This window comes from Malania oleifera, chromosome 3 (genome assembly GCF_029873635.1).
Source record: "Malania oleifera isolate guangnan ecotype guangnan chromosome 3, ASM2987363v1, whole genome shotgun sequence".
NCBI classification, from domain to species: domain Eukaryota; kingdom Viridiplantae; phylum Streptophyta; class Magnoliopsida; order Santalales; family Ximeniaceae; genus Malania; species Malania oleifera.
This window is the reverse complement of record NC_080419.1, coordinates 25,957,024-25,973,196: the sequence shown is the minus strand read 5'-3', so window position 1 is coordinate 25,973,196 and position 16,173 is coordinate 25,957,024. Positions and strand designations below refer to the sequence as shown.

General features: G+C 38.3%; 2 protein-coding genes across 2 annotated transcripts; both read left to right on the top strand.

The window, feature by feature from the left end:
• Positions 1–1,301: 1,301 nt before the first annotated feature.
• On the top strand, positions 1,302–3,315 carry LOC131151220 (probable pectinesterase/pectinesterase inhibitor 21). Its single transcript, XM_058102473.1, has 2 exons — positions 1,302–2,358; positions 2,618–3,315. The coding sequence occupies exons 1-2, from the start codon at positions 1,302–1,304 to the stop codon at positions 3,313–3,315; spliced, it is 1,755 nt and encodes a 584-aa protein (XP_057958456.1).
• A 4,182-nt stretch (positions 3,316–7,497) lies between these two features.
• Positions 7,498–15,866, top strand: LOC131150866 (condensin-2 complex subunit H2). Its single transcript, XM_058101906.1, has 11 exons — positions 7,498–7,977; positions 8,059–8,158; positions 11,534–11,640; positions 11,728–11,870; positions 11,955–12,402; positions 12,504–12,676; positions 12,753–12,926; positions 13,029–13,127; positions 14,508–14,609; positions 14,756–14,914; positions 15,151–15,866. The coding sequence occupies exons 1-11, from the start codon at positions 7,785–7,787 to the stop codon at positions 15,526–15,528; spliced, it is 2,076 nt and encodes a 691-aa protein (XP_057957889.1). The 5' UTR covers positions 7,498–7,784; the 3' UTR covers positions 15,529–15,866.
• The last annotated feature ends 307 nt before the right edge of the window (positions 15,867–16,173 follow it).

Here is a 16,173-nt window from a genome sequence, read left to right as displayed (position 1 = left end):
ATACATCGCGTGACCTGTATATAAAATGATTCTTCAAGCCCCCCACGAGCATGGAACAATGGTAAGGGTCGAGAAGGTTAGTGGAGGATCATGGGTTCGAGTCCTACTTGATGTGCTCAGAGATCGGCCTAACTACACACGGGCATAAACCGATCATGCATGACACGTGTCCTGGTATGAAGAATTGAGCGAATGGCCGGCCCGGTAAGTGCCGAGAACTGTAAATTAACCGCATTCGACTTAATTATGAGGGGGTGCACTCTGGGGGGTTGGTGCCGCACCAGGGGGTCCGAAAGGCTCATTGGTGGTTAGAGTTCTTGTGTTATAAAAAAGAAAAAATGATACTTCGAAAGGAAAAAAAGATACGTATAAAATAATTAAAATTATTTTCTTAGTCTAGATCATATGTGCTTTTATTTAAGAGGAAATAGTTAAGATGAGTTGGGAGAATAGTAATTAGGTTTTGAATTTGAATTTGTATGAATTTAAGTAAAATTAGATCTAATTTCCTATTAAATTAATTTGTGAAAATATAAAATTAAGTTTCAAATTAACCCAGAGTTATAAACTTAAAGAATTTTAGCCATATATTCCCCACTTTTAAAACCACTTTTGCAGCATAACATATAGCGAATTGAAAGCTCAATTGCCGAAAAATCAAATGGCCACACGTGTGTGCGTGTGTGTAGCAATACAAAAAATACTTGAAATAAGGAACAATTCTTTCATATTTGAAACAATACTCTTATTTTACACTACTCCACCCAAATTAAATATCCAAAATTTACCATATATGCATGGCCATGTTGGACCATAGAACTTGCGCAAAAACAGCCATAACATTCTCCGGTGACCTTCTCCCTTGCAGCTAGCGGCGGTCACCTTTCTTCGCCAGTCGTTCCTAGGTCAACACTGACCATCCCCCCGGGTCAACGTCCACCATCGATAATACTCCACCGGAATAAAGAAAAAGAAAGAAATTAATTGAAGGCATGCATGCAGCAAGAATTGCAAATATGGAAAATCCCAAATTTAACAAGTACCATAAGGTCCATAAACCCTCTTACTTTCCTTTTTTTTTTAGCAGCAACTCTCCTGCCCTCACGTTCATCAAATGCAACTTCACTCGTTCCCTTATTTAAACTCCTCCATCTCCCTCTTCGCCTCTAGAGCCCTAGGGCGCGCCTCCTCACGCTGCATGCATCCATCTCATTCAATCTCTGTACCAACCGCTCTGTTCCTTTTCGATCTCTTAGCGCACAACGAATTAATTACTCGCAGTTTAATTTAACCAACGTACGATGTCGTTTCAGGGTTACAACAATGTTTCCGGCGGTCGACCCCCTGCCGCCGGAGGCAAGAAGAAGAAGGTCGCCATCATTGGCGTCTCTTCCATAGTCCTGGTTGCCATGGTGGTGGCTGTCGCGGTTGGCGTCAGCCACCGCCAGGGCTCCTCCGCGGGTACCGGTTCGAGTTCTGGTTCCGGCGATATCTCCACCACCACGAAAGCGGTAAAGGCCATCTGCCAGCCTACTGACTACAAGGAAACCTGCGAGAAGACCCTCTCGTCTGCCGCCGGAAACACCTCCGACCCCAAGGAACTGATCAAGGCCGGCTTCCAGGTCGCCATGAACGAGATCAGGGAGGCAGCGAAGAACTCCACCACCCTGCAGGAGCTCGCGAAGGACCCGAGAACCTCGCAGGCTCTCGAGAACTGCCGCGAGCTTATGGATTACTCCATCGACGATCTCCAGAACTCGTTCAACCAGCTCGGCGAGTTCAACCTCAGCAACCTCGACGACTACGTGGAGGACCTCAAGGTTTGGCTCGGCGGCGCCATCACGTACCAGCAGACGTGCCTCGACGGGTTCGAGAACACCACGGGCGACGCCGGTGAGAAAATGAAGAAGGTTCTCAAGACCGCCGGCGAGCTCAGCAGCAACGGGCTCGCCATGGTGTCGGAGATCTCTTCGCTGTTGTCGTCGTTGCAGATTCCCGGGTTCAGCAGGAGGTTGCTGTCGGATGAGTCAGATGACTCGGCAGCGGACGACAGTGCGTGGTGGGAGTCCAGGCGGAACCTGATGGAGGCGACTCCGGCAACGGTGAAGCCGGACGTGGTGGTGGCGAAGGACGGGAGCGGGAAGTTCAAGACGGTGGGAGAGGCGCTGACGTTGATCCCGAAGAAGAGCAACAAGACGTTTGTGATATACATTAAGGAAGGCGTTTACAACGAGCAAGTCATCGTCACTAAAGACATGACCCATGTCATGATGATCGGAGATGGCCCCACCAAGACCAAGATCACCGGTAACAAGAACTACATTGATGGCGTTCAAACCTTCAAGACTGCCACCGTCGGTAAGTTGTTTACCATAAAAAATATCGCTCGCATTTTGCATCATTCACATATTACAATATATAATAAATTTTTTTGCCACTCAAATTTACGATTGTATTATTGACATATTATAAATATTTTATCAAATACAAACTCACCTAAATTAAGATCACGTATTATTTACATATTAAAATTAAGATCACGTACCATCCAAACATTGCACTTATATTATTCAATAAGAATGTACAAGATAAGTGTAATATTTGTATAATGTGACAGCTGTGATCGGAAGCAACTTCATGGCGAAGGACATGGGATTCGAGAACATGGCGGGAGCCGTAAAGCACCAGGCGGTGGCTCTTCGCGTCCAATCTGACTTCTCGGTGTTCTACAACTGCCGGATGGACGGGTACCAAGACACCCTCTACACGCAGACTCACCGGCAGTTCTACCGCGACTGTGTCATCACCGGCACCATCGACTTCATCTTCGGCGACGGCTCCGTGGTCTTCCAGAACTGCCGCATGCTGGTCCGCAAGCCCCTGGAGAACCAGCAGTGCATCGTGACGGCGCAGGGCCGCATCGACCGCCGCGAGTCCACCGCCCTAGTCCTCCAGAACTGCATCATCGCGGCGGACGTGGGCTTCGATCCGGCGAAGGACAAGGTCAACGTCTTCCTGGGGCGGCCATGGAAGGAGTACTCGAGGACCATCATCATGCAGAGCCAGATCGACGGGCTGATCCACCCCGACGGGTGGCTGCCGTGGATGGGCGACTTCGGGCTCAAGACGTGCTTCTACACGGAGTTCGGCAACCGGGGCGCCGGCGCCAGCGTCAACAAGAGGGTGAAGTGGAGAGGGATCAAGACGATCACCCCGCAGCACGCTGTGGATTTCACTGCCGGGAGGTTTATTGGTGGCGATAAGTGGATTAGGCCCACTGGGGTGCCCTACACCTCGGGTATGATGACTGTGTAAAATACAATTTACGTACGTACGTACGTAATCCATGCATGAAATAGTTAAAGAAAAAGATCATGAATGAAGAAGAAGAAGAAGAAGAAGAAGAAGAAGAAGAAGAAGAAGAAGAAGAAGAAGAAGAAGAAGAACAGGAGCCCGAGGGCTGAGGATTTTTTTTTTTCTCTTTTGTATAGTAGATTTTAATTGACTCGGGAAGAGCATTAACTTGATTTCCTTCTGCCGGGCCGAAGCATACATGCTGTGTTAAGGTTTGTTTAGTTGATTAATTTCTCTGATCAGTCGAGCTGAGATTTTAATAAAGTGAAATGATTTTTTTAATGAAGTTGTAATTCAGTAAATATATATATGTGGACAAATTCTCATATAGACTGAGATGAAAATTGAGATCAATTAGGGAATTCTAGTTGCCCGTACAGATATCAATAAATTGTCTTTATTGTTCATCAAGTCTCGTCTATCTTTTTCCCTTTCGGCTTTTAATTTCAATGATCTTGTGTTGGTAATGACTTGTTTGTTTGTTTGTCTCTTTTTTGATAACTGGGACTCTATCTATCATTGCATCATTTTGGACACTATGGTGCGATATCCGGATGAAAGCTGTCCATCCATTGACACACCCTTGGTTATTCACCGTGGTAAACTCTCACCGAAATCACAAGTCGCTCTAACCACTTGAACCGACCGGACTAGGCTAGTAATGACTTGTTTGTTGCGTTGGAATGAGATGCGTGTCGGCAGTGGAGTACTGGAATACTTGATTTTCTTTTTGTTCCTCTAGCATATTTTATTATTTTAATTGTTATTAAGGTTTAGTGTGACTTAAATAACCTTCAATTACTTATTTGAACGTGCTATACTTAATTATTTTAGGGCAGCATTAGCAGTCATAAAATTTGTATTTTAGGAGCGAATTCAGATTATGAGAATATCTTGACAAGATACACAAAAAGTCGAACACTTTCTTATCTAATCTTGTATCTTGCCAAATGCCAGGATACAAATTTTCAAATAATTAGCATATTCATGAATTTAGTTCTTACATTTGGATTTGAATATATTTGAAAAAATTTGAATATAATTTTATATTATATTTTATTCAAATTTAATATAAATTCAAATTTAAGATCTCTCTAAACATATAAATTCAAATATATTATCTAAAAGTTCAAGGTGTTTTAATTGGAGCACTCATACATTCGTTGGTGTGGACTTCATGTCCAAATGTAGATCATACTTTCAAAATGTCTTGAACAATGGTATGAGTTCTAAGTACGCACAATAATTTGGGTTGCCAAGCTTCATACACTATCATGCATTGGTGATTCAAGAACCTAATTAAATAGTTTTGGAGAAAGCTTCTTTAAGCTTGGATACAGTTTAGCAAATAATGTGTTAGAATATGTTAAGAGGACATATTTCTAGTAGTTAGAAAGCAATTTGTGTGATTTTACTAGAAGCTATTGTATTTTCTAGTCATATTTATCTATATATACTTTTTTCTTGATGTTTTTGTTCGAGTTTTTTCTTAATTTAATTTAATTTTAATTAAAATTATATAAGAAAAGTTTGGGTGGAACTTTATTTCCACAATTGAAGCGTCTGAAAAAATGCTTCACCATCCAATGCTTTTTTTAAAAAAAAGACGCTGAATGGTCTAATATTTTTTAACTAAAAGACACTGCATTGGGTAGCGTTTTTATGTAAAAAAGGCTATTTGGACCAGCAATTTTTGCATGGCCTATGCAACATTCAATAATGGATTTTTTTTTTTGTATTAGGGACTATTGGGAGATTTGAACAAATTTCAATGATTTTTTTTTTAATATTAGACATCAAAATATTGAGATTATTTAAATTGATTATCTTTAATTTTAACTCCTAAATCTTTTTATCACTTTCAATAATAATGAGTGTGTTCTAAAGTTTGTATAATAAAACTTTAAAAAAGAGTCATGACTTGTTTATGAACTCGTTATCTAGAACCACGTTGATTTTTTGAGTCTAATCTCTGGTTTTGATAATGACAAATCTCAAGTTTCTTATGTGTGTATCTAGTGTTTGAGTAGACTTAATATGTTAGCACACACATAAGGAAAATGATAGTGGAAGCCTAAAGACCTTAAAGCTCACATCCACTGGCATTTTCCACGGAATACAGAAGAGCAAAGAAGAAGATATTTATTCTGATTATAAATGCATTTTAGTTTTTATATTTGATCTATAATATAATGCATCGCATGCATGATATGGACGATAAGCTCAGGATAGCTGTAGACTGACCCTAGGGACCAGCACTTTTCACAGAAACACTTTTCTTAAATAACTAATTGGTTAGGGTAAAAAAGTAGGGCTAAAACGACCGACGCTAGGTTTTTGGGCTTAATTTAAAAGCTTAGGTCTTAGACTGACCTTAGGACCCAATGTACATAAATGAAAAGTCTCTTAAACTAAAATGTCACATTTATACAAAAATGGATAAAACTTAGGGTCAAAATTAGGTTCTTGAATAGCCCCAGTCGACCAAATCCACCTAGTTATACTTAGCTTGGTTGACCGAACTGAAAAGTTTACCAAAGTCAAAGCTACAGTCGACCGAATCTATGGTAGTATAAATGTCATGGTCGACCGAACCGATTAAGAAGTCAACGTATTGACTTCACTCAGTCAATCGTTTTGAAATGAACGTTGTCAACGGTCGACTGAATTGATACGTGTTTGACTCCCAACTACTTGGTCGACCAAACCTAGTAGTTCAAATTGGACTTTGTTGACTGAACCTCATGAATGGTCAACGGAACCTTGTCTTGGTCGACCGAACCCACAAAGGGGTTCAAAATTGCCTTGAGACGGTCGACCAAATCCTCAATTCAAATGTGCCACGATCGAACGAACTCAGTAATATAGTCGATTGAACCTTTAATACGGTCGACCGAACCTCTCGGGTTGGTTAGATTTTTACCACGGTTAAACAAAGTTATTTTTCATTAAACATTTTCAAAAATACCCAGCGTGTCCCCCAACAATCATATTTTCACCCAACTCTATATATACCCCCTCATAACTCTTGATTAGCAAGTTGATTAGCCCAAAAACTCTCTTAAATTTTATACTCAATTTTTACTCTTTTTTTTTATTATTTCTTTGATAAATCTTTCAAAGAGAGCATAGTTATAAACATCCTTTGGGAATTTGTTTTTTACAAATCTAAATCATTTTTTAACTCTTATCTTGCATATATATTTTCATATCTTATTTTGAAAGTATTACTTTGGTTTCTCCCACATATTTCATTTGATAAATTATTCTTGAGAGTTAATATTATTTGTTTGTGAATCTTGCACATCCATTATAAGATTTAAAGGCTCATTGACTTGTGCTTGCGAAAATATTTTTTGAGCCATAAACCCTAGATTCTTTAGCACTTTATTTTGAGAAAATATTTTTGGAAAAATTTCTTATTTGGGCATAAAATCATTGAGTACTCGTCATATACATATTTATTCAAAGATTACTTTTGTGAAAATTACATTCTCACTTGAGCATAAATCTTTATCATTTGTGAGCACATATTTTGGGCTGTAATTGTTGTACATATCTGCTTGTATCAGAAACATTTCTTTGTACATAATATTTGATTATCTGTTGTATTCCCGACGTATGGTGGTCGGAAGAGGGACACTAGCCCTGTAAATAGTCCCAGACTGGTTCAGACCCGGTTAAGAGAACTGGTACACTAACCTATAAGGTGTTGTAAAAGTTGCTGCACCACCCATTAAGTGAGCAATAGTGGTAATTCTCGGGCTTACGAACTGAAATGGGGACGTAGGTAGTATTGGCCGAACTCCGATAACATTTTGTAGAGACTCGAACCAGGAAAAATCAAGAAATTTACGTTTTCATGTTTAGATACTAAGAAAAGCGAGAAAAAAAAAAGATGTACTAAATTTATGAATAAAAATTTACTTTTATACATTATTATTTGATTTTTCTTAATTTTGAATCATATTAAAATAATTTTTTACATTTAATAAAACTTATATAAAAAAATAATAAAAAATTAATTTCTTTCTTATTTTCCATTCATTTCCTAAAACAAAATTTTTGATCCAATAAATTGTCAGTGAGTTGGGCTTTTATATGCCGGCCCATACAAAATGGCCTCACCAACGCATATTATCCTGGACCACCAGATCAACGCGAGCGCCAAAACGGTCATCCAAACTTTTGAATCTCTCTCTCTCTCTCTCTCTCTCTCTCTCTCTCTCTCTCTCTCTCACTCTCTCGCCGAACCCTTCTGCGCATCCTCGAATCGATCGGAACCGAAGATTCCCTCCCCTCCCTCCCTCTCTCTCGCTCTCTGAAACCCTAGTTCCCTTTCTTGAGATTCTTGCTTACCGTGTAATTTCAAAACTTAGGGTTTCTGATGAAACATGGGCGGCTTAATTATTTGATTCGCTGCACAGAAGATGAGTGCCGGTAGAGAAGAGCCAAGTGGAGAAGGAAGTGGTGGAAGAATCCACACCGTGCAGCCGCTTCGCGACCTAGAATCAAACTGGGCCGTGGATCTTGCTAAGAACCTCGAAGAATATTTGCTTAAGATTTGTTCCGGCGAGATCACCGGCGAAGACGGCAGCCGTCTCTCTGTGAATTTTGCCGAAGGTTCTGCTCTATTCTCATTTTTTGGCTTTTTTATGTCCTAGTTTTATTGATTCCTTAAATTTGCCATTTTGGACAATGTAGCTGCTCTGCTGCTTCAAGGTTCTATTCAGGTGTACAGTCGGAAGGTGGAATATCTTTACTCTCTCGTTTTACATGCTTTGGATTTCATTTCACAGAAAAGGTTTGGTTTTATCTAATCCTTTTTTAATTTTTACTTGGTTGTTCCTTTTCTCAATATAATATACTTGACAGTTTTAGATTAACTGAACTCATAGGTTTTCGCATGGGAATTATGCCTTTATTTCTTATTGATTCTTTGCATCAAAGTGTGTTGGTGATGAGTCATTTTTTTCTTGTTGCACTCAATGTCACGTTTCATAGGTTTTTCAGACTCGCTGTTTAGATTTCCTTTATCTTTTCTGCAATGTGAACAAGGAAGGATTGCCCTTCCCCCCTGATTCGATGCATAAAAGGTTTCTTTAGGTATTTCGACCCGTGCTTCTGTTTTTTAATTTTTACCCCCCTCATTTTACAGTTCCACTATAGTAGATTGCTAACCAGTTGATCTTCCTGCTTTATATCAGCCGTTATGAAGTTTGCATTGCAGAATTTTCCATTTCTGCTTCTCTTGAAGTGAGATTGTCAGCAATTAAGATGCTTGGTCAGATTGATTTAAATAAGGAACAAGGATATCATAAAGTTAATCAATTTGATTTTTAAAATGTGGAATAAATTTTTGGGTTTATCTGGAGAAAGTTGGATTTGTCCAGAAATCATGGAGAACTTCTTGGCTACCTCTTTTTTTTTTTTTTCTCGTTCCTGTAAAAAGAAGGATGCTGTAGCATTATAGAGATGCACATGATTTTGCAGCTCTGGGTCTATGGTTGGAATATAAAGCCTGGTGCACAAAGCTCTTGTGTATATGGAGTCTGGGGAAGGGGTAGACTACAATAGGTCAATATATGCAGTCTTACCTTGTGTTGTTGCCTCAAACCCGTGACCTCCAGGTCAGATAGAGACAACTTTACTGTTGTGCCTAAGCTCCTCTTCGTCTATGGTTGGGTCATAATGTGCATATTTTTTCTGGGAAGAAGCTGAATATTTCTTTGTTATGGGCTGAGATTCATTACTACTCTTCACTTTGGTGTGTTGGACGGGGTGCTTTAAAGGAGAACACTTCTTTGAGTCTTTGACATCCAAGGGGATTGGCCAACTTTGTTTGATTGATATTTATTCCTTTGTTTTTTATACTTCTAGCTTTTGCTGTTTTGTTTAGGAGTTCTTATTCCCCTTTTTGTATATTCTTCCTTCTTTAATGGAATCACCTTCTTTTCTATCAAATAAAAAAATCAGTTTAGTTTTATTCTGAGACATCAGTCTGTCGTGTGCTTATTTAGAAGATCACTAGGATGTTTTAGGGAAAAGAAAAGGAATTTATACATGTTAATATAAGTTAGAAAAGGCTTATGCTCAGGTATAGCTTGGAAAGAATACGTTGTATAGCATAAGAGAGTGGGTAGTAGGTATGCAGATGTCTGGAGGTAGTACTGTAGTAGGCAGATGTTTGGGAGAACATTTGATTGGAGAGATTACCAGTCTTAGGACTGTCTAGAAAGCACCTAGAAATTTCTTATTTTAGTTCAAGGGTGGGTTCTGACTTCTGAGTTATTATCCTTTTGCATTAGTTATGGATAAACTTATACGTTATTAGTTATTACTTATATGTATTTGTGGATAATATTTTCTTCATCATAGTTCTGAAAACCAGATCAGACTGGCCGGTTTGAATGGAACTGGTACCTTACTGGTCTGAACAAGGTATTCAGCCCAGAAATGAAGGGAACTGGGGTAAGCCCGGCTGGACCTGAGTGATTTGGTCTGACCTGACTGGACCTGGTGAGCCGGCTGGGTTGACTCATACCTCATTTTATAAAAAAAAATGTTGGCTGCGCGTGCCCAGGGTTATGATGTAATTACAAACTCAGCACAATATATATAGTGATATATACACATACTCATGTAATTATGTCAAGACCTTGTTTGAAAAATATTAAAGAAAGAATATATATATATATATACATATCAAATTAATAAACTAAAATTTGATTTTATACATCATTAACATTTGATGTTTCACTCTTAAGTTCTTTCATTTTTTTTTTTTAAATTTCTTTTTCTGTTTTTCTTTCACCTAGTTTGGAGACTAAAATACATTCTATTGTAAGCAGTTTTACTCTTGTTTAACATATTAACATTCTATATTTTTTTTTTGGATAACAAAAATTCCATTAAAGACTAAAAGGGTACAAAAGATGGCATTCTATATTTTATATTTATTTATATTTATTATTTCTTAGTTTGAATTTCACTTATAATCAGTAAAGTAGGGAAAAAAATAGCAAATGCATGCTTCATCTCACCAATAGCAACTCAAGTGGCCAACCTGACATCTAATACTTGTAGTATATGTTATATTTATATTGATTAAAATTTACTAAAAATCATTTAAAGCATTAGTATAAGAGTTCTGGGATCAAGACATGTGAATCTATATGTTTTTAAGATCAGTTACATAACATCCATGATGGGCGCCACCTTTACACCACAAATGTTACCTTTATGCAGACCGCTATTGTTTTTCAAAACCATGATTCGGAGCCTTCAAGATAAACAGAAATAACAGAAAGCAGTAAATGTAAAACAAGCTAGTTAAAATGGAAAAGTGCATTTAGTATGCTATGGGATCATCAATACTGACAATACCTCTACTTTTCAGAAAGTAATAGCAATAATAAAATTAGCCATAAGACCTCATATGAATCATAACATTGGACAACTAAAAAATAAAAAACAAGTGCAGCTGATATGAGAACCTCGAACATTAAGGTTTGGCTATAGGAAGCTGGGTATTCAGTGGGAATAGATATGTTGCTCCTAATTAATCCATTAATAAGTTTCTAGGAAAATCTATAGGATGTGAAGGAGCTGCTGTTGAAGCATTATTTGCTTTTGTGTGCTTTTGGATGGCCACAATTGTTTAGTCCATGGCGTTGATGATTGCACTTGATTACATTTTATTACATTACATCCTTCCACCCCAAAAGATAAGTACTGAAACGAAAATTTTTGACCAGTTAGGGGTTCCACACATTGATAATACAAGGGAAGGGCATTTATCATAGTTTGGCCACTTGCAATATTGGCTAAATAACACACTAGTAAGTAGGAGTGAGCTACTTAATATTACTGGCGGTAGGAGAGGGGGATTAGACCTAAATTAATTGGACTGAGATAGTGAATAAGGATTTGACAGCACTTCAATTCTCAGAAGATATTGCATGAAATGTAATGGTGGAAGAGGATTCATGTGACTGACCCATCCAGTGGGAACTTAAGGCTTGGTTGTTGTCGTTGAATATAATTCTGATCCAGTCTATAAACTCTGCTTGCTTGTTAAATATACGAGATTATAGTATTGGTTTCCTTTGTTTATTTTTGAAAAATTTACTTCTTAATTAGCTTTTATGGGTTACTTTATTCAGTTTTCCTTTAACAGGCAAGAGGACCAACCAGCTGGCACATCTACCCAGCCTGAAGAAAGTGTTTCCCATGTAGTTCATGATGAAGAAAATGATATTTTTTGGGGTCTAGATGATGTCCCAGGTAGGTTGCCACAATATTTTCTGAATCTGTTTTTTTCCTTTGGTGAACATTAGTTAATCAATTGGATAAAACTTGTTCACATTTCAGTGGAAGAAAAGAATTGCCTGGATATCTCAACTGGCAAAGATGCCTCTTCGAATCATTTTGTAAAGCCCCCAGCAAATTTGGTTGTCCTTGAAGGAGATTGCTTAGATACTACTGGTGAAGGAGGGGAATTAGAGTCATACCTGGTATGGTATTTAATGATGAATGTTAATGCTATATTGCATCTTATTTTTTAAAATGAACTGATGTTTGATCATACATGGTTGCAGCTAGCCACCAATGATCTTTATCAGGATTTTATTCTTTTAGATCCTTGTGATGCGGTATCAGTTCAAGAATTTTTGAAAGGGGATAAAGCTGGCAACGGGCATAGTGGTGCCTACAGAAACAACTCTTTAAACTCGAAGTCTCGCAAAAGCTTTCTGTCTCCTACAAGACGCTCTGGTGGAACTGCCCATAAATCATCTCTTGGAAGGAACCAGAATGTTAGCCTCAATCGAACTCCTTTGGTTGATCGCAACTTTGAAGTTAATGATCATAATATTAGGGCTGATCCCGCTGGTTGTGATTTTTTTGAAAACGACAATTGTGGATTTAATATGGACAGTGGATATTTTGAATCTAGAGATTCAGAAGATTCAGAAGATGATGAAGACCCATGGAAGCCTTTGAATCCCCATGAATCTGGCAACTTGAAAGTAAAACCTTTCAAGAAAGGTTGCTATCTTTTCTTTCTCTTGTTTCCTTCCATGCTGTGGTTTCTTAATTAGAGTGTAACTAATGTTATTGCACTTTTCATTTATCTTTCTTTGAAGCAGTAAAAGCTTTCCAGAGGCATGAACATTCTGCTAAGCTGAATCCTTTAAGTGCTGAGTTTCCTCTTGCAAAGTTGCATGGTCCTATAAGTTCAGAGTTCATGGAAATATGGGAGAGACAATGTCATGCTCATGAAAGACAACAGGATCCTGGGTCTCTTCCACTCTATGAAAAGGTACGTCTTTTCAGTTTTATTGTTGATGTGAATTTGTCTCACAGTTGGTGAGATGGTTCCAGATGTTTTATTGCAGCTACGGCAATCTCTTGTTGATGGAGGATATGAAACCCGTGATACTTTTTGTAATTTTGGGGTAGATGATGAGGATGATGAAAATGATGGTGGAATCCCTGATTTTGGGCACCCTAATGTTGGTGAGCCAGAGAGTATGCAAGTGGATGAAGAAGCACCTCTTAATAATAATAAGGTTAGGCAGATTAGTGGTTTGCTATTCAGATCTATAAATTGCTTTCACATGACCTACTGGACACTTTTATCAAGTTGCTTGTTCATTTTGGTCTTTGTGCAGCATGATGATGATCCTATTCATTTTGATTTTGACGATGCTTATGGACATGAAGATCCAAATTCACATAGAAGTCTAGAAGATCTTTGTCGCGCTCACCTGGTAAGCATTTGACTTTAAAAAGTTTGCATTGAAAAAATATTATTAGTTTATACTTTATTTGAATTTACTTTGTTTGCCTGTATTTAATTTGCCTCTCTTGCCCCAACACAACAGTTCAGTTGGAAACATATCCGGGAAGTAGATCCAAGGTCCAATGTCCAAACCATAGTTACCAGAAAATGTTAACACTCTAGCTAGCCATGTAGTATTGGTATGAACGTTCCACAACGTGGTACATTTTTGGTCCAGAGTGCTAAATCGAATGGTCCAAAGTTTTAGTTCCATATTTTTCAGATAACTTTTATTAAGTGAAAGTGGGGAGTCATCACATTATGATTCGTTTTTCTGTCATTGTTAATCTATTCCACAATGGAAATCTCTTTTAGATTTAGAAGCAGCTCAATATCTTCCCCTAAATATACAAGTTCCATTACACATTTTTCCCCAATAGATCTAATTAAGTATACCCCTGATGTTCCTCATTTTAGAGCATGTTCGTACCCAATCCCATTCCTGTTCCATGAACCAAAAAATTCCACGTTCTAGGTAACATTGGTCCAAATGTTGTGAGATTTGTGAAGAAGGGTAGAAGGGCAGGCCCATTACCTCAGTGTTTTACATGAGCTCAGTGGGCTGGTTCCTGTCATCTAAACCAACCATCTTCTTACTGTGTATGCTGATCTCTGTTGTGGTATACATATATGGGCATGTGCTCTCTTGGAATGTTTGAGCACAATGATCCAAGTTTTTTCCCCTTTCTCGGGAACTTTTTGTTTCTATTTTCCTTAAATAAGCTTGGATTGACCTGATACGGTGTCTAATAATGTGTTAAGTCAAAGTTTTAGGTCCTTGGTCCGCTGGCTTTTTGTTTTTTTTTGAATTCAATATCTTATACTGTCATATGAATACTGTTCCAGAGTTGAGTCCTATTTTTTTCATTGCATCCAGGTGTCAAACATGTGCTTACTAAGCCTAGTGGTGTAAACCATGTCATTTTTATGGTGTGGCCTTCTTGTGTGTTATTTTGGTGCTACCTGCCTTTTGCCCATTGGGAAATAAGACTTGAGCATATTATTCTGTCTTTTGCCTGTTCTGTTTGTGCGTGCGAGTCCTTATTTCCATAGCAATGTATTTTCACAAGCTCTTAAAATTCCATTTTTTTAATGCTTGAGATTTAAATAATATTTCCCTCCCTTTCATTTGTTTAGTATTGATTAAATGACATACTTTTTTAAGTCCACTTCTCAAAAAGCAAGAATTTCAATGGTTACTGGAAATTTATGTTAATGTGGACCTCTTAACTGTGCAGCATGATACAAGATTTGGTTTGATTATCTCTGTAACCAGGTCTGAATAGTAACTCTGTGTTTCCTCATGTAGGATGCACTCCTTGCTAGCATAGCTGAAACTGAGAAGGAGACTGCATTGGCTGCTCGAGTATCAACATGGAAACACAAAATTGAACACAATTTGGAAGAGCAAGTAAATTCTCTCTTCTGCTGCCTTTTTTTGTCACAAACCCATATTTTGTTGGGATACTTTACAGCAAATAGTCATTCTGATTATCTTAGTTCTGTTGACCATCCCATTGTTATCATTACCTGGATTGATTGAAAGTTTTTTGGCAGGACTCGCATCCTCCATTTGACATTCATGAGTATGGTGAAAAAATTCTGGACAAACTAGCATTGGAAGTAGACAACAGAAATGCTGTGTCCTTCTCAGACATTGTCAGTGGCAGAGAAAAGCATGATGTGGCTCGAACTTTTTCTGCACTTTTACAATTGGTAATTCCTATGCTAATATTTTGAAGGGTCAGGCGTATCTGTTGGCTACTTTTGTAGTAATAGCTTCTATTGAGAATAGTGTGGCATAGCTATAGTAAAAGATCATGTGAGGTTATTTGTCGTCTTATGGCATAAAATAAATTTAAGAATTTTTATGGTGAAGAATTCTAAGGAGCAGTTACTGCTTGCTTTTGGACACTGGAGTAAGATCATAAGGTTTCCATTTAATGTGTCAGGTGAACAATGGAAGTGTTGCGCTCGATAAGAGTGGAGCTAATGGCGAATCCATATGTTTCACTGCTGTAAATCCTTTCTATGTTCAGCTTCTAAGCCATGACAAGAAACGGGGGGAAATTAGGCTCCCACCGTCAAAAAAGAGAGCTAAATCTCCAATAGGGAAAGGGTATATTAAAGGCGACAGCAAGTCAGGAAGAGGAAAATTTCTGGCTGTTGGTTCATCTTCAGGATTTGTAACAGCAATGTCGTCACAACCTAACTGCAAATTCTCTCTGAAGCTTGGGAAGGCTGGCAGTGTCATGAGGTGCACTCCTGAAGGCAAGAGGAGGAGGAGGTCTCGGCTTGTGGAACCAGTTGACTTGCATTCTGCTGGGTGACACGACGAAAACTAGCAGGTTTTTAGCTTTACCATTCCATAGCCTAGAGAATTCAACCCCTCTCCTGTTGAATGGCTAGGAGCTAGCAGACAACATTTTAGTATAGATTACTTCTAACAGTGATTCGCAATTTAACTTTTGTAATACCTCCCCCGAGCAAATATTGCTTACTTTGTAAGTTAAATAGCCTTGTACTATAGATGTATTATTCAGTGGAGAGTTTTCCTAGCTTTCAATTTGTGCACTGTAACAACAGACGTGCGCTTTCAGCCAATAACCCAATATCATTAACTTGTAATTGATGGAAATTTCAAGGTCATTTAAATGCTTTCTAGCAAGTATGTCGCGCATGTTCTTGTTTAAATTCCTAGCTTTTCCAAAATGCCTATTTGCATGTATATCCCAATTTAATGCTTCAATTAAGCAGAATAGAACTAGCAGCGTGTACTGCAGAAGTTCTAAACAATGGCAGTCTATTTTTCGTACCAAGCTTCAGAATGTTATGCTCAAGTTCTTAAGCATTTCATCCATTGGTTCTTTGCCTACTCTCTAATCTGATCAACAGATTATCCTATATCTTCAATGGGAAGACTTACATGGCTTTGGGAAATTCTTATAGCGAGGGATTGTTGGAAACTAGTACTG

Coding starts and splice junctions, on each gene's coding strand:
- LOC131150866 (XM_058101906.1), top strand. CDS start 7,785: ATGAGTGCCGGTAGAGAAGAGCCAAGTGGAGAAGGAAGTGGTGGAAGA. Junction 7,978..8,058: donor CTCTGTGAATTTTGCCGAAG/GTTCTGCTCTAT, acceptor TGGACAATGTAG/CTGCTCTGCTGCTTCAAGGT. Junction 14,610..14,755: donor AACACAATTTGGAAGAGCAA/GTAAATTCTCTC, acceptor GTTTTTTGGCAG/GACTCGCATCCTCCATTTGA.
- LOC131151220 (XM_058102473.1), top strand. CDS start 1,302: ATGTCGTTTCAGGGTTACAACAATGTTTCCGGCGGTCGACCCCCTGCC. Junction 2,359..2,617: donor CTTCAAGACTGCCACCGTCG/GTAAGTTGTTTA, acceptor ATAATGTGACAG/CTGTGATCGGAAGCAACTTC.